Source organism: Neomonachus schauinslandi, chromosome 8 (genome assembly GCF_002201575.2).
Source record: "Neomonachus schauinslandi chromosome 8, ASM220157v2, whole genome shotgun sequence".
NCBI lineage: Eukaryota > Metazoa > Chordata > Mammalia > Carnivora > Phocidae > Neomonachus > Neomonachus schauinslandi.
In genome coordinates this window covers 110,825,181-110,843,180 of record NC_058410.1, presented here as the reverse complement: position 1 = coordinate 110,843,180, position 18,000 = coordinate 110,825,181, and the positions used below count along the sequence as shown (strand labels likewise).

At 38.9% G+C, this 18,000-nt stretch overlaps 1 protein-coding gene across 1 annotated transcript in view; it reads left to right on the top strand.

Annotated features, from left to right (window-relative positions):
• DNAH8 (dynein axonemal heavy chain 8) overlaps positions 1-18,000 on the top strand; it is a 385,593-nt gene that overhangs the window by 346,472 nt on the left and 21,121 nt on the right. Inside the window, exons 88-90 of the mRNA XM_021684619.2 lie at positions 9,352-9,508; positions 13,647-13,799; positions 13,878-14,067. Coding sequence (XP_021540294.2) covers positions 9,352-9,508; positions 13,647-13,799; positions 13,878-14,067 — 500 coding nt within the window. The remainder of the gene's footprint in view (positions 1-9,351; positions 9,509-13,646; positions 13,800-13,877; positions 14,068-18,000) is intronic.

Genomic DNA, 18,000 nt, shown 5'->3' with positions numbered 1-18,000 from the left:
TTTTTTTTTTTTTTTTTTTTTTGCTAGGACTTCTAATACTATGTTGAATAGCAGTGGTGATAGTGGACATCCCTGCTGTGTTCCTGACCTTAGGGGGAAAGCTCTCAGTTTTTCCCCATTGAGAATGATATTTGCTGTAGGTTTTTCACAGATGGCTTTTATGATATGGAAGTATGTACCCTCGATCCCTATACTCTGAAGAGTTTTGATCAAGAAAGGTTGCTGTACTTTGTCAAATGCTTTTTCTGCATCTATTGAGAGGATCATATGATTCTTGTTCTTTCTTTTGTTAATGTATTGTATCACGTTGATTGATTTGCAGATGTTGAACCAACCTTGCAGCCCAGGGAGAAATCCCACTTGGTCGTGGTGAATAATCCTTTTAATGTACTGTTGGATCCTATTGGCTAGTATTTTGGTGAGAATTTTTGCATCCATGTTCATCAAGGATATTGGTCTGTAATTCTCCTTTTTGGTGGGGTATTTGTCTGGTTTGGGGATCAAGGTAATGCTGGCCTCATAAAACGAGTTTGGAAGTTTTCCTTCCATTTCTATTTTTTGGAACAGTTTCAGAAGAATAGGTATTAATTCTTCTTGAAATGTTTGGTAGAATTCCCCTGGGAAGCCATCTGGCCCTGGGCTTTTGTTTGTTGGGAGATTTTTGATGACTGCTTCAATTTCCTTAGTGGTTATAGGTCTGTTCAGGTTTTCTGTTTCTTCCTGGTTCAGTTTTGGTAGTTGATACATCTCTAGGAATGCATCCATTTCTTCCAGGTTATCTAATTTGCTGGCATACAGTTGCTCATAATATGTTCTTATGATTGTTTGTATTTCTTTGGTGTTGGTTGTAATCTCTCCTCTTTCATTCATGATTTTGTTGATTTGGGTCATTTCTCTTTTCTTTTTGATAAGTCTGGCCAGGGGTTTATCAATCTTGTTAATTCTTTCAAAGAGCCAGCTCCTAATTTTGTTGATCTGTTCTACTGTTCTTTTGGTTTCTATTTCATTGATTTCTGCTCTGATCTTTATTATTTCTCTTCTCCTGCTGGGTTTAGGCTTTATTTGCTGTTCTTTCTCCAGCTCCTTTAGGTGTAGGGTTAGGTTGTGTACTTGAGACCTTTCTTGTTTCTTGAGAAAGGCTTGTATTGCTATATACTTTCCTCTTAGGACTGCTTTTGCTGCATCCCAAAGATTTTGAACAGTTGTGTTTTCATTTTCATTGGTTTCCATGATTTTTTTAATTCTTCTTTAATTTCCTGGTTGACTCATTCATTCTTTAGTAGGATGCTCTTTAACTTCCATGTATTTGAGTTCTTTCCAACTTTCCTCTCGTGATTGAGCTCTAGTTTCAAAGCATTGTGGTCTGAAAATAGGCAGGGAATGATCCCAATCTTTTGGTACCGGTTGAGACCTGATTTATGACCTAGGATGTGATCTATTCTGGAGAATGTTCCATGGGCACTAGAGAAGAATGTGTACTCTGTTGCTTTGGGATGGAATGTTCTGAATATGTCATGAAGTCTATTTGGTTCAGTGTGTCATTTAAAGTCTTTATTTCCTTGTTGATCATTTGCTTAGATGATCTGTCCATTTCAGTGAGGGGGGGTGTTAAAGTCCCCCACTATTATTGTATTGTTGTCAATGTGTTTCTTTGCTTTTGTTATTAATTGCCTTATATAATTGGCTGCTCCCATGTTAGGGGCATAGATATTTACAATTGTTAGATCTTCTTGTTGGATAGATCCTTTAAGTAGGATATAGTGTCCTTCCTCATCTCTTATTACAGTCTTTGGTTTAAAATCTAATTTGTCTGATATAAGGATTGCCACCCCAGCTTTCTTTTGGTGTCCATGAGCATGGTAAATGGTTTTCCACCCCCTCACTTTAAATCTGGCGGTGTCTTTGGGTCTAAAATGAGTCTCTTGCAGACAGCATATCGATGGGTCTTGTCTTTTTAATCCAATCTGAGAGCCTGTGTCTTTTGATTGGGGCATTTAGCCCATTTACATGCAGGGTAACTATTGAAAGATAAGAATTTAGTGCCATTGTATTGCCTGTAGGGTGACTGTTACTGTATATTGTCTGTGTTCCTTTCTGGTCTATGTTGCTTTTAGGCTCTCTCTTTGCTTAGAGGACCCCTTTCAATATTTCTTGTAGGGCTGGTTTTGTGTTTGCAAATTCCTTTAGTTTTTTGTTTGTCCTGGAAGCTTTTTATTTCTCCTTCTATTTTCAATGACAGCCTAACTGGATATAGTATTCTTGGCTGCTTATTTTTCTTGTTTAGTGCTCTGAATATATCCTGCTAGTCCTTTCTGGCCTGCCAGGTCTCTGTGGATAGGTCTGTTGCCAATCTAATGTTTCTACCCTTGTAGGTTACATATCTCTTCTCCCGAGCTGCTTTCAGGATTTTCTCTTTGTCTCTGAGACTCGTAAGTTTTACTATTAGATGTTGGGTGTTGACCTATTCTTATTGATTTTAAGAGGGGTTCTCTGTGCCTCCTGGATTTTGATGTGTGTTTCCTTCCCCAAATTAGGGAAGTTCTCTGCTATAATTTGCTCCAATATACCTTCTGCCCCTCTCTCTCTTTCTTCTTCTTCTGGGATCCCAATTATTCTAATGTTGTTTTGTCTTATGGTATCGCTTAGCTCTCGAATTCTGCCCTGGTGATCCAGTAGTTGTTGATCTCTCTTTTTCTCAGCTTCTTTATTTTCCATCATTTGGTCTTCTATATCACTAATTCTCTCTTCTGCCTCATTTATCCTAGCAGGTAGCACCCCCATTTTTTATTGCACCTCATTAATAGCCTTTTTGATTTCGACTTGGTTAGATTTTAGTTCTTTTATTTCTCCAGAAAGGGTTTCTCTAATAACTTCCATGCTTTTTTCAAGCCCAGCTAGTATCTTTAAAGTGATGATTCTGAACTCTAGATCTGACATCGTACTAATGTCCGTATTGAGTAGGTCCCTGGCAGTCGGTACTACCTCTTGTTCTTTTTGTTGAGATATTTTTCCATCTTGTCATTTTGTGCAGAGGAGAATAGATTAATGAGAGAACAAAATGCTAACAGGGTAACAATCTCCCCAGAAAATATACTCTAAACAAATCAGAAAAGACCTGAAGCCGGGGGAAAAAGAAAGGGAAAGAAAGAAAAAAGAAAAAGCAAAAAATAAATAAATAAATAAATAATAAAAATAAAAAGATAAAAACAAAAACAAAAACAAAAAAAAAACAGAACAAAACAAAACAAAACAAAAAACCAGAATATGATCAAATATGATCAGGCTGGTGCATAGATCAGTGCCACACACTAGATTTTGGGTGTATTTTGGTCTGTTAGAAGATAGTGCCTCTCAAAATTTTAAAGAAAGAAAAACTTATATATGTACAAAAATAAGGGTTGATATGATGAAGGGATGGAATATGACTGTAAAGATGAAAATTATAAAAAAATTTTATAAAAGGAATTGATAAGAAGTTTGAAAAAAGAAAAGAGGATTAAAAGAAAAAGAAAGGGAAAAAAAAGGGAGAGAATGTGATCAGGCAGGAGAGTAGAACAAAACCATACACTAGAGATTTAGGGTATATTTTGATCTGTTAGAAGAAACTATCTCAAAATTTTAAAGCGAGAACAACTTATATATATATGCCAAAAATATGGGTAACTACTATGAAGGGATAGAATATGACTCTAAAAATGAAAAATAAAAATGTTTTTTTAAAAAAGGGATTGATAAGATGTTGGTTGAAAAAGGGAAAAAGAAAAATTCAAAAAAAAAAAAAAGACAGTTAAAAAAAAATTAACTTTGAAAGACTAAAGAATCATGGTAAAAAAGCCATGAATTCTATGTGCAGTAGTCCCCTAGCGCTGGAGTTCTGCCGTTCTCATTGATCGGTAAACTTGGTCTTGGCTGGCTGTTCTCGCTGATCTTCTGGGGGGAGGGGCCTGTTGCCGTGGTTTACAAATGTCTTTGCCGGAGGCAGAATTGCCCCACCCTTGCCCGGTCTGGACTAAGTAATCTGCTCGGGTTTGCTCTCGGGAGCTTTTGTTTCCTGCAAGCTTTCCGTACAGCTTTGGAGGCCGAGAGTGAAAATGGCAGCCTCCCAATCTCCACCCCGGAGGAGCTGAGAACTCGGGGCCCTGCTCCTCAGGGCACCCCCAGAGAAAAGCAGTCAGTCACTCCCGTCTATCCGGTCTCTGGCCGCACTCCGTGCTCACCCGGCCAGTGACTGCGCATTTCTATCTCTGGCACCCGACCCCATGTGGAGTCTCCAAACCCAGCAGATCCCTGCGGTGCGCTCCTGCGCCACTCCTCCCAGGGGAGGAAGGGGAGTCTCCCTGGATCTGCCGCTTGTTGGGTCCCTGCTGGAGGAGCAGTGGCCCGACTGTGCTGTGGATCATGGTTTATGGCAACCCCGAGCTGAGAGCCCACGCCTCGGCTCCGTCTCTGCAGCCGGCTTCCCCGCTCCAACACCTGGGAGCTCTGCCTCACTCAGGCACCCCCGGTCTTTCTGTGACCCTGAGCATCCTGAGACCACACTGTCCCAGTGAGGGTTCCACCCCTCGCTTAGCCACTGGAGTGACGTCCCTCAGCAGAGCCAATTCCTAAAAGTTCCGATTTTGTGCTCTGCGGCTCTATCACTTGCCAGAAGCAGCCAACAGAGGCCCCTTCCCCCGCCATCTATCCTCCTGAATATCGCCTTGGATTCACTTCTCCGCATGTCCTACCTTCCAGAAAATGGTCACTTTTCTGTTCAGAGAGTTGTTGCTATTCTTTTCTTCGATCTCCTGTTGAGTTTGTAGGTGTTCAAAATGGTTTGATCCCTATCCAGCTGAATTCCTGAGATCAGACGAAATCCAGGTCTCCTACTCCTCCGCCATCTTGCTCCGCCCCCCCCGTTTCTCCACATTCTTGCCAATGCTTGTTATTGTCTGTTTTTTATTATAATCATTTTTGTAGGTGTGAAGTGATATCTCACTCTGGTTTTAATTTGCATTTTTCTAATAAATGATGAGCATCTTTTCATGTGTTTATTGGCCATTAATATAGCTTTTTTGTGAAATATCTATTTAAATCTTTTGTCCTGCCTTCCTTCTTGAAAGATAATTTTGCTTGGTATATACAATTCTTGGTTTGTAGTTATTTTATCCTCACATGTGCAACACACTTTTCCATTTTCTTCTGGCTTCCAACACTGCTGTTGAGGATTGGCCATCAGTCTTACTGTCATTTCTTTCTAGATAGTCTGTTTTTCTCTCTGGTTGCTTTTAAGATATTCACTTTGTTTTTGGTGTTTTACAGTTTCATTATGATATGTTTACATCTGGATTTCTATTTATTTGTTTGTTTGTTTGTTCATACTACTTAGGAGGCACTGAATTCAACTCTTTCATCAATCCCCAGTTGTTATTTCATCCCTTATTATTTCTTTTTTATTTTCTCTCTTCTATTTTTCTGAAGCTCTCCTGAGATGTACGTTAGAACTTATCACTCTATCCTATATGTCTTTTAACCTCTCTTTCATATTTCCCATTTGTTTTCCTCTGCACCATTCTACATAATGTCTTCAGATCTATTTTCCAGTTTCTTAATTCTTTACTTGGTTGAATCTAATCTGCTGTTTGACTCATTGTTAACTTTTATGGTAGGCAGAATAATGAACCCTCAAAGATATCCACATCCTAATCCCCAGAACCTGTATAAATGTTACCTTATGTGGCACAAAGGACTTTACAGATATTCTTAAGGGTAAGGATCCTGGGATGGGAACGTTATCCTAGATTATCAAAGTAGGCCCAATTTAATCACATGAACTAGTGGGAGATGGAAACAGAAGTGTGGGTCAGAGAGATGAAATGGAAGCAGGAGGAAAGATGCAAAGTGAGAGAGGGACTTGACTTGCCATTGTCATGGACAGCTAGCAAGGAATTGGGGACCTCAGTAAGAAAGTGGATTCTGCTAACAACTCAAATGAGCAAGGAAATGAATCTTACCCAATAGCCTACAGAAAGGAACTCAGCCTTGCTGACATTTTGATTTTAGCCCAATGAGACCTATGTCAGACTTATTAACTACAGAACTGTAAGATAATAAATTTATGTTGTTTTAAGACACTTACTTTTTAAAAAGATTTTATTTTTTTACAGAGAGAGAGGGCACAAGTGGGGGGAGGGGCAGAGGGAGAGGGAGAGAAAGATTCTCAAGCAGACTCCACGCTGAGCATGGAACTTGATGCTGGGCTCAGTCCCACGACCCTGAGATCATGACCTGAACTGAAATCAAGAGTCAGATGCTTAGCTGACTGAGCCACCCGGGCACCCCAAGACACTTACTTTGTGGTAATTTGTTATAGCAGCAATAAAAAAACTAATACTGTTTTTCAATTTTAATATTTTTTAAAATTTCTAAAAGTTCTATTTGGCTCTTTTTCACATATGCTATTCATGTTTAGAGTTTCCTGTTTCATACTTATATTTTCAATCATCCTTTTTTATTCTCTGATACAGTAAAAACATCTTCATAATGTGCATCTGAAAATTTATTATCTATGATCTTTGCAGGTCTGGTTCTGCTTTCTGTTGTTTCTACTGGCTCTTGCTCAGAGCAAGAGCTCCTGCTTTGTTTCTTTATGAATTTTTAACTTTTGACTGTGAACTCATGTCTATTGGAAATTAACTGTTGGATTCTTTGAGACCTGGTTGTAGGCATATTATTCCAGGAAAGGTGTGTGTTGGTTCAACTAGCTGCCACCTGAAACTTCCTGGAAACACCTTAAAATAAATTTCTAGCTTGAGGATTTTAAATTCATATAGGTAATATGAATGAGTGTTAATTAATGCAACAAACCTGGTGAATTAAGAATTCACAGGAAGAGGCAGTTCAAGTTAGCAGCATAGGAATATCTTGAACTAAATTCCTCCCACAGACACACCATATCTACAGCTACATAGGGAAAAATTCCTTCTGAAAAAGACCTGAAAACTAACTGAGCAACTGCTCCATAGTGAAGTATAAAAGGGCTACATCAAGGTGGGTAGGAGAGGCAGAAATGTCATCTCACCTGAAACCTCACCCCTGGCACAGTGACATATAACTGGGAGGGATCTCATAAATACAGAACTTCTCCTTGGGAAGCAAGGGGATTGTGCCCCACATCAGGAACTCCAACCCTTGAGACCTGTACCAGAGAGTCAAGCCCCCAAAATGTCTGGTTTTGAAAACCAGTGGGGCTTATATCTAGGAGATAACCCCAAAGGGCTGTAGGGAATTAAGATCCTGCTGTTACAGGGCTCATGTGCAGACTCACTCACCCCTGGGACTCAGCAGTTTGAAAAGCACTTAGATCATATGTGAAGGAGATTCATTTGCTAATCTTAAGGCCTCTGCTAGAGGGTCAGGAACCTGTTGGGACTCTTGCCAGGGATGGAGGTACTTGTTCACACCAGTTTTGTGTTCTCCCTCTGCCTTACTAGTTCTGGTGGGAGTGTCCCAACCCCAGTGCCTCCTGTGGCCCTGCTAAAGCCAGTAGACACATGCAGCCCACACAGAGGACGTCCCTTGCATGCCTGGCCCTGGTAGCCAAGGAGGCTTGCATTTCTGGGCCCCACAGGCCCGAAACAATTGGAGCCACAGTTCTCGATACGTTGCCACCCCCAAGGCGTGGCACACACAGTGGACTAAAACACACCTCAGTCTTCCTGTGAAAATGTCTATTTACATATTTGCTATCAACTTAAAATAGGCTGTTATATTTATAGGCTGTTATATGTGAACCTCATGGTTAACAAAGCAAAAGTCTATAGTAGATACACAAAAGATAATAGGAAAGGAATCTAACCATAACACTACAGAAAGTCATCAAACACTACAGAAAGTCATCAAGCCACAAGGGAAGAGCAGGAGAAGAAAAAAAGAATAGAAAAGAACTAAAGAACAGTCAGAAAACAATGAACAAAATAGTATTGAGCACATACCTAGTAATAATTACTTCAAATGTAAATGGGCTAAATTCTCCAATCAAAAACATAGACTGGCTGAATGGATTTAAAAAACAAAACAAAACAAAACAAAAAAAACAAAAACAAAAATAAAGACCCATATTGCCTACAAGAGACTCTCTTCAAATGTAAGGACATGCACAGACTGAAAGTGAAGGAATGAAAAATGATGTTTCAGGTAAATGGAAACTGAAAGAAAACTTGGGTAGTTATATCAGACAAAATACACTTTTAAACAAAGACTGTGATAAAAGACAAAGAGGGTCATTAAATAATGATAAAAGGGTCAAATCAACAAGAAGATACAACATTTATAAATATTTGTGTACCCAACATAGGAGCACCTAAATATATAAAGCAAATACTAACAGACCAAAAGGGAGAAATTGACAGCAATACAACAATAGAACGATAGTACAATACAATACAATACAATAATAGTAGGGGACTTTACTATCCTGCTGACTCTCACACTCATGCACACACACCATCTGTGTGTCGAGACCTAGCTACTTCAAGACAAAAGCTACATTTGTGCCTCTCAGAGCATCTGGTTGACCCAGAAGAGATCTAGAGAGTGAGAACAAAAACAAGAGAGAGATACAGACGGATTACTCTCTTTTAAAGCATCCTGTTCTTTTCCTCCAAAGCATGTATTACAGTTGTATTGACAAACGCACCCCTCTTTCACTAGATAGAGAGGGGCACCAAGGCAAGGATCTGTTTACCTGGACCATATTGTAGCACCTAGCTCAGTGCCTGGTACATAATAAATCTTTATTGGATGCATGGATTTTAAATATGGGTGGCTGCATTTAGACAAGTGGAACAGATGGATGCCAATAGATTACTTTGGAAATCATAAAACAAAAGTGGGAAAGTGAGAAAACAAAACAGAAAATACCAAAGAAATTTTAATAATGTGTAATTCATAGAAGAAATATGAGTGATCCTCTTTGATCTAACAAATTGTCATGTAATTATAGATTCTTATGACCAGTCTATAACTGGGGGAGAATAAAAAGAGTTGTGTTCATTGTCCAACATGAGGTTTGTAGGCTAGTGACAAGCAAAATTGGATAGTACTGCTTTGGATTACCAAGGACATTTGTGGAATCTCTTTCCCTGAAGATGGAAAGCCTTTCTTTTCTGTGATGTTCTTGATGTCTTGTTAGGAGGCAGTAGAATGGGTCTCTAGTTTTTTTCATTCCTGTGGGTTGATGGTAAAGTTTCCTTTTCCCCCCTCTTTTTTCTATCTGGCTTTAAGTGATCTTATCAGTTCATTTTAGCTTTGATAATTATCTCTGAACGTACATTTCCTTGCTACATTCTGAAAAGTTCACTCTTTTATCAGGTATCAGAGTAACACTGCTTCTGCTGTTCTTGAAACAATTACCAACATTCAACCCAAAGAGAGTGGAGGCGGTGTGGGAGAGACCCGGGAAGCCATCGTTTATAGATTATCTGAAGATATGCTGAGCAAACTGCCTCCTGATTACATTCCTCACGAGGTAAGCTACACACTTTGCCCCTGGTGTGTACAGGGCTATCTTTGGGTTCCACAAAACCTAGCATGGTCCTGGGACAGTAAGTTTCACTCCCTCCCTGCTCTGTTCATTCCCACTTCCTTTGCAACTCTTTCTTTTAACCTTGTGGTCTTCTCTTCCTTGGCCCTTCTCAAGCATCTTGCAAACTATGATCTGCACTTTTCCTGACACCTTTCTCCATCCGTCTCCTACTCCATGTTCTCTTTCAATCACCTTTTCTCTATCTTTTCCCATCTTTGTATTCCTCTATCTTTGCATCCCCAGACATCTTACGCCTGTAGGCTGGAAACATCTCTCCACCTCTTTCACCCAAGCCTGCTTTGTCCATTCTTTAAACTCACTCCTTGTTTTTGTCTTCTGCTCCCCCCTTCTAGTCTCTCAATCCTCCCAGCCAGGAAAGCAAGCCATTTAAATGAATTCACTCCCCATGTGGATGGCAATAATTTTCTACTTCTTTAACCTCCCAGTTATTTGCCTATTAACCTAAATCGGTTTTTCTCAAAATATTTTTAACCTCAAAACCCCTTTACAAAATGACTGAGGACCCCAAATAGCTTTTATTTATGTGGGTTATAACTACTGATATTTAATGTATCATAAATTTAAACCGACACATTTCAAAAGTCTGTATTAATTTATTGTAAAATAACAGTAATAAACCCCACTACATGTTAACACAAATAACATTTTTATTAAAAAAAAAGTATGTTTTCCAAGACAAAAAAATTTATTGAGAATAGTGGGATTGTTTTACATTTTTTGCAAATCTCTTTAATGCCTTTTTTAACAGAAGGCAGGTAGATTTTCCTATCTGCTTCTGCATTCGATCTGTTGTGATACCACATGTCACGTAGCTCTGGAAAACTTCACTGTACACTCCTGAGAGAAGAGGAGTTAAAAAGTTAAGTGATGTCTTAGTATTACTATGAAAAACGTGCAACTTTGTGGACCCCCTGAAAGGATCTCAGGGTCTGCAGGGGTCTTTGAGAACTGCTGATCTAAAAAACACTTTAATTGTGGTAAAATTTCTGGACGGTTAAAAGTTCTGCGAAAGGTCCTTCAACTTGGCCTCCTTCTTCATGCAAGAAGACAGGGTTGTGTCTTCTGGTCATCCAGGGCCTCCTCTCTCCTGTTCTCAGCCTCCACTCCTCACTGCTGATGGTCAGAGAGTCCCAGATGGGACTGAGTCAAGTGTAGCTCTTCAACCAAGAAGTGAGAGGCTAATGCCCTAGTGCTGGTATAACTATGGTTTTGTGTCTACCCTGACTTGCATCCTCAAGTTTGGGAAAAATGAACTTGTCAGTTGGGGACCCCGAGGCTGCTTGAGCTACAGGCCTCCCACTGCAATGGGTACCCTCAACAATAAGAAACATTTTCTTGCTTCTTAAAACAGTTTTTACCTCTGCTATGTAAATGGGTACCAAGGCATTTGGCCAAGATACTGAAATCCATTGCTTCACATAGAGATAATTATAGTAGGGGGTAAAACATTTTTTTTTAATGGATACATAGTGTAAGTGATCTTCAGGAGACAGATGAGGCATAAAACCTGCCTTAAAATATTTTAAAACCTGGCATGTGAAGGTGAGATAAAACTCACTCTGGTTGACTAGACCACAGGTTGGTATTACCCGAGGAGGGGTCCAGGGCCTTGGGATAATTTGAGCTATCCAGGCTTGGTCAGGGCCACTTCCCCAAGTTCTCTGTTCTGGCAATATTCTAGCAGGGACTGAATGTGAGGGATGTCACTAAGTAGTTTGCTAAATGGGAAGGAGTTTGTACTGAGGCATCTAAAACTGCTTCCTCTTCCAAGATCACTTACCTTTTAGTGTCCTTTATTTCATAGAAGAGAGAGATGTGTTCTTGAAAATGTGGCTGTAAAGTGAATTTTGTAAATTGAAATATAATTACACTATTGACTTCCATAGTAAAAACGGAGCCACATTACTCAAGAAGAGACTACCTGGTCCCAGAAACATAATGAAAATCCTATGTAAGACTGCAGCAAATCTTTCATCTTATTAATAAAAAGATAATTTTAGGCTGGAACAATAACCATATTCAAAATAAAATCAGTACGAAGATTAGATTTTCAAGAGTTTAAGTTTTTCCTAAGCATGTCTCTATTGCAAAAGAAGTTTCTTGTTTAAAACTGTAAGTAGGGCAAGGTGATTTGTTTGGGGCTGTTAGCATACTAAAAGGTACCTGGGCTATTGATGTGACACTGTAGCCAATACCTGGGCTTAATTTCTCACTTGTGGAAGTTGCAAAAGTATTTCCATAATTTCCTTTTTCCTTCATTGTGAATTTCTACAGAGTAGTCATGATTTAAAATTTTTTTTTTTTTTTTAAGATTTTTTTTTTTTTTTTTTTTTTTTTTATTCATGAGAGACAGAGCGAGAGAGAAAGGCAGAGGGAGAAACAGGCTCCCAAGGAGCAGGGAGCCCGATGCGGGACTCGATCCCAGGACCCTGAGATCATGACCTGAGCCGAAGGCAGACGCTTAACCATCTGAGCCACCCAGGCGCCCAGAGTAGTCATGATTTAAAGGGGGTGATATATATGCTATTCAGCCACTGGAGGCTGAGGGGCTCGAAATGAGAATGAGGAGGTAGAGCCTGCAAAAATGTAAGTTCTAGAACCAGGAATTTAGGAGAATGCCTGGAAGTTGGTACAGTGACTGGGTTAGGGACCTCCACCGGCATGTTTGACTGGGATTGCAATATCATTTGCTCTACCTGCCCAGATATTCCCACCCTGGATGTTCAGTTTTGTATATCCCACACTGATTCCCCAAGTTTGTGCTTCCCCTCTTCATCCCTAACTCATTAGAAGTGGCCCAACTGCAGGAAAGCAGAGGTGTCTATTGTTGAGGGGGATGCTTCAGCATTATGCTAGCAAACCTGTTCTGGAAAATGAGGACGATGGTCCACATGAGCCTGAAGCCTATCGTTTCTAACATTCCATGACTCAAGAAGGGGCCGTGAGCATTTCCAGCAGAGAAGCCTACAGTTGATTGGCTTTCTGGTGATTTGGTGGACTGGTACATTTCTCTAAATTCTCTCCCACTCCATATGCCTATCCTTACCCCTTCTATACTGGTATCTCTTTGATTGTGGCCAGCAGAAAGTTCAGATCTCTGTATGAGTTCTTGCCAATATCCATAGTCAATCTTTTCTTGGGCATAGGTCACTAAATTCAAATGTATATATATATTGGCTTATTTTCCAATAATTGTTATATTTTATTATTCCCAGACCAGATGCTTTTATATTGATCTCTTCAAAATGGTCAATAAATGATATACCAAAAGGAACAAATGACAGGTGCTTAATGGCTCTCACACAAAGTCAAATATTTTTATTGATTAGATTAGGAAAGGCTCTCTTTAGTCACACTAACCAGGGCAACAATGATCTTAGGAAGCTGCAACCAGTCATTCATTGGTTACTGCTCTGTAAAGATTTTGGCCGTATTAAATTTCTGTGACATTTCTAATAACGACTCTGTAAGCATTATGAAAAAAACATGCCAAACTGTACTCTTACAAAGGTTAGATTGCAAAAGAATATATTTTTTTAAAGATTCTATTTATTTATTTGAGAGAGAGAATGAGAGACAGAGAGCACGAGAGGGAAGAGGGTCAGAGGGAGAAGCAGACCCCCCGCCGAGCAGGGAGCCTGATGCGGGACTCGATCCCGGGACTCCAGGATCATGACCTGAGCCGAAGGCAGTCGCTCAACCAACTGAGCCACCCAGGTGCCCCTGCAAAAGAATATTTAACTGACACTTAGCACTTAATCATTTGAAAGGGAAAAAAGGTACAGTTTTGTTTCAGCTTTTTAAAGTACATTTCCAATTATCAACGAAGTACAATCAGTAGGAAATAAAAACAATTTTAGTTGAACAGTAGTTTCTGAGGCCTGCAAATGGGGAATTTAATGTCAAGTTGGGTTCTGCAAGAGATATTTTAGAATCCATTTGGCCTAGTAGAGCTATATCCAGAGGAAGAAAAAGAATAGAGAAAGGAGAGGTCATTGGAAGAGAAATGACAGATGATTAAAAAAAATTCCTTTCTTGTATGCTTTTTTTTTTTTTTAAGGTGAAAGCTCGTTTGGTAAAGATGGGACATCTTAATTCAATGAACATATTTCTTAGACAAGAAATTGACAGAATGCAAAAAGTCATCTCAATCCTTCGCAGTAGCCTGAGTGATCTAAAATTGGCCATTGAAGGAACAATCATTATGAGTGAGGTGAGCTATGATCTCAGTTGTCATTTCCCTCTTTTGTTGGTTTTTCTCATTCTTATATTTTAACTTTCTCTTTTTCAGAATTTGAGAGATGCCCTGGACAACATGTATGATGCTCGCATACCTCAGATCTGGAAAAGAGTGTCCTGGGATTCATCCACACTGGGCTTCTGGTTTACTGAACTTCTGGAAAGAAATGCTCAGTTTTCTACTTGGATATTTGAAGGGAGGCCCAATGTATTTTGGATGACTGGTTTCTTTAATCCCCAAGGTATGTGCTCATAAGAAAGTAGGCAAAGTTGGAAGATGAGCATAGTTACGTAGTAGCACTGTGTGAAATACATGTTATAATACAACAATATAGAGGTACAACTTGCTAAGTGCTGGACACATCCTTTCAAAGGTTGGAAACCACAGATGATCCTTCTGTATTTGTTTTACAAATTCAATCTGAAATTCATTCTACCATTGCTTCCACAATAAGGTAGGCAGACCTTCCATTTTTCTTCTCATCTGCTCCAGCAAGGCTGTGGTTAGGACATGTAAAATAGTAAAGTTTTGTTCAAATCTCAAATCTTAATTTTAAATTTTTATGAAAATGACAAGCATGAAGCACCAAAATATGCAAAAATTGTTTCTAGATTTCAGGAAATTAGACTGATTTCAAAAATGATCCTGTGGCAAAACTTTTATTGAGTGAACTTCTAGAGTCTGTACCCCCTCAGTTCCCCCCCCCGAAAAAAGTGCTTTGTGATTCTGCTGCATTTCTTCCTTCACTCTAGAAATTTTTACTGAGTTACTGACCAGATGTCTATTGACATAATAATAAGCTATATATATATGTGTATATATATATATATATAATTATATATAATTGGTAAGCTCATAAAAACCACCATGGTTAGTGTTTCAGATTTAGAAAATATAGAGTTCATAAAGTTTTGAAATATGACAACTTTTTTTTTTTAAGATTTTATTTATTTATTTGAGACAGCGAGAGAGGGAACACAAGCAGGGGGAGTGGGAGAGGGAGAAGCAGGCTTCCCGTGGAGCAGGGAGCCCGATGTGGGACTCAATCCCAGGACCCTGGGACCATGACCTGAGCCAAAGGCAGACGCTTAACGACTAAGCCACCCAGGTGCCCGAAACATGACAACTTTTTGCTAACTACAATATGGATAGTTTTATTTCAAGTAATTCTTTCTTTTAGTTTTTATTTAAATTCCAGTTAGTTAACATACAGTGTAGTATTAGTTTCTGGTGTACAATATAGTGATTCATTGCTTCCATGCATCACCCGATGCTCATTACAAGTGCCCTCCTTAATTGCCATCACTTATATCACCCATCTCCCCCCACCCCGTAACCATCAGTTTGTTCTCTATAGTGAAGAGTCTGTTTCTTGGTTTGCCTTTCTCTGTGTGTGTGTATTATTCCCTTTCCTCATTTGTTTTCTTTCTTAAATTCCACATATGCATGAAATCGATGATATTTATCTTTCTCTGACTTATTTTGCTTAGCATAATACTCTGGCTCCATCCACTTTGTTGCAAATGGTAAGATTTAATTCCTTTTTATGGCTGAGTAATATTCCTGTGTGTGTGTGTGCGCGCGCGCATGTGTGTGTGTGCATGTGTGTGTGTATAACATCTCTTCTTTATCCATTCATCAATCAATGGATACTTGGGCTGTTTCCATAATTTGGTTATTGTAGATAATGCTGCTATAAATATCAGGGTTCATGTATCCCTTTGAGTTAGTAGTATTTTTGTATTCTTTGGGTAAATACATAGTAGGGCCATTGCTGTATCAGAGTAGTTCTATTTTTAACTTTTTTTTTAAAGATTTTATTTATTTATTTGACAGAGAGAGACACAGCCAGAGAGGGAACACAAGCAGGGGGAGTGGGAGAGGGAGAAGCAGGCTTCCTGCCAAGCAGGGAGCCCCATGCGGGGCTCGATCCCAGGACCCCAGGATCATGACCTGAGCTGAAGACAACCGCTTAACGACTGAGCCACCCAGGCGCCCCTATTTTTAACTTTTTGAGGAACCTCCATACTGTTATCCAGAGTGGCTATACCAGTTTGCATTCCCACCAACAGTGCAAGAGGGTTCCCCTTTCTCTACATCCTCGCCAACACCTGTTGTTTCCTGTGTTGTTGATTTTAGCCATTCTGAAAGATGTGAGGGGATAGCTCATTGTAGTTTTGATTTGCATTTCCCTTGATGATAAGTGATGTTGAGCATCTGTTCATGAGTCTGTTGACTACCTGTATGTCTTCTTTGGAAAAATGTTTATTCATGTCTTGCGCCTATTTTTTAATTGGATTATTCATTTTTGGGGTGTTGAGTTTCATAAGTTCTTCATATATTTTGGATACTAACCCTTTATAGGATATGTCATTTGCAAATATCTTCTCCCATTCTTTAGGTTGCCTTTTAGTTTTGCTGACTGCAGAAGCTTTTTATTTTGATGTGGTCCTAATAGTTTATTTTTGCTTTTGTTCCTGTTTCCTCAGGAGACATATCTAGAAAGAAGTTGTTATGGCCCATGTCAAAGAGGTTATTGGTCATGTTCTCTTCTGGGATTTTTATGGTTTCAGGTTTCATATTTGGGCCTTTAATCCATTTTTTAATTTATTTTTGTGTATGGTGTAAGAAAGTGGTCCAGTTTCATTAGTTTGCATGCTGCTGTCCAGTTTTCCCAACACCACTTGTTGAAGAGACTGTCTTTTTACCATTGAATATTCTTTCCTGCTTTGTTGAAGATTAATTGACCATATAATTGTGGATTCATTTCTGGGCTTTCTATTCTGTTCTATTGATCTATGTGTCTATTTCTGTGCCAGTACTATACTGTCTTGATCACTACAGCTTTGTAATATAACTTGAAGTCTGGAATTGTGATGTCTCCAGCTTTGCTTTGCTTTGCCAAGATTGCTTTGGCTATTTGAGGTCTCTTGTGGTTCCATATAAATTTTAGGATTGTTTGTTCTGGCTCTATGAAAAATGCTTTTGGTATTTTGATAAGGATTGCATTAAATGTGTAGATTTCTTTGGGTAGCATAGATATTTTAACAATACTTGTTCTTATGATCCATGATCATGGACTGTCTTTCCAATTTTTTGTGTCATCTTCAATTTCTTTCATCAGTGTTTTATAGTTTTCAGAGTACAGGTCTTTCACCTCTTTGGTTATGTTTATTCCTAGGTATCTTATTATTTTAGGTGCAATTGTAAATGGGATTGATTCCTTATTTTATCTTTCTGCTGAATTATTATTGGTGTATAGAAATGCAACAAAGTTCTGTACATTGATTTTGTATCTTGCAACTTTCCTGTATCAGTTCCAGCAGTTTTTTGGTGGAATCTTTAGGGTTTTCTACATAGAGTATCATGTCATCTGCGAATGGTGAAATTTGACTTCTTCCTTGCTGATTTGGATGACTTTTATTTCTTTTTGTTGTCTGATTGCTATGGCTAGGACATCTAGTATTATGTTAAAAAAAAAGTGGTGAGACTGGGCATCCTTGTCTTATTTCTGACTGTAGAGGAAAAGCTCTCAGTTTTCCCCCATTTAGGATGATATGAGCTGTGGGTTTTTCATAGATGGCCTTTATTATGTTGAGGTATGTTCCCTCTAAACATACTTTGTTGAGGGTTTTTATCATGAATGAATATTGTACTTTCTCGAATGCTTTTTCTGCATCTATTGAAATGATCATATGATTCTTATCCTTTCTTCTATTAATGTGATGTATCACACTGATTGATTTGTGAATATTGAACCACCCGTGTAACCCAGGAATAAATCCCACTTGATTGTGGTGAATGATTTTTTTAAGGTATTGTTGGATTAGGTTTGTTAGTATTTTATTGGGGATTTTTGCATCTGTGTTCATCAGAGATATTGGCCTATAGTTCTCCTTTTTTGTAGTGTCTTTATCTGGTTTTGGTATCCGGGTAATGCTGGCCTCATAAAATGAATCGGGAAGTTTTCCTTTTCTATTTTTTTGGAATAGTTTGAGAAGAATAAGCATTAACTCTTCTTTAAATGTTTGGTAGAATTCACCTATGAAGCCATCTGGTCCTGGACTTTTGTTTGTCGGGAGTTTTTGGTTACTGATTCAATATCTTTGCTGGATATCTGTCTATTCAAATTTTCTATTTCTTCCTGTTTCAGTTTGGTAGTTTATATGTTTCT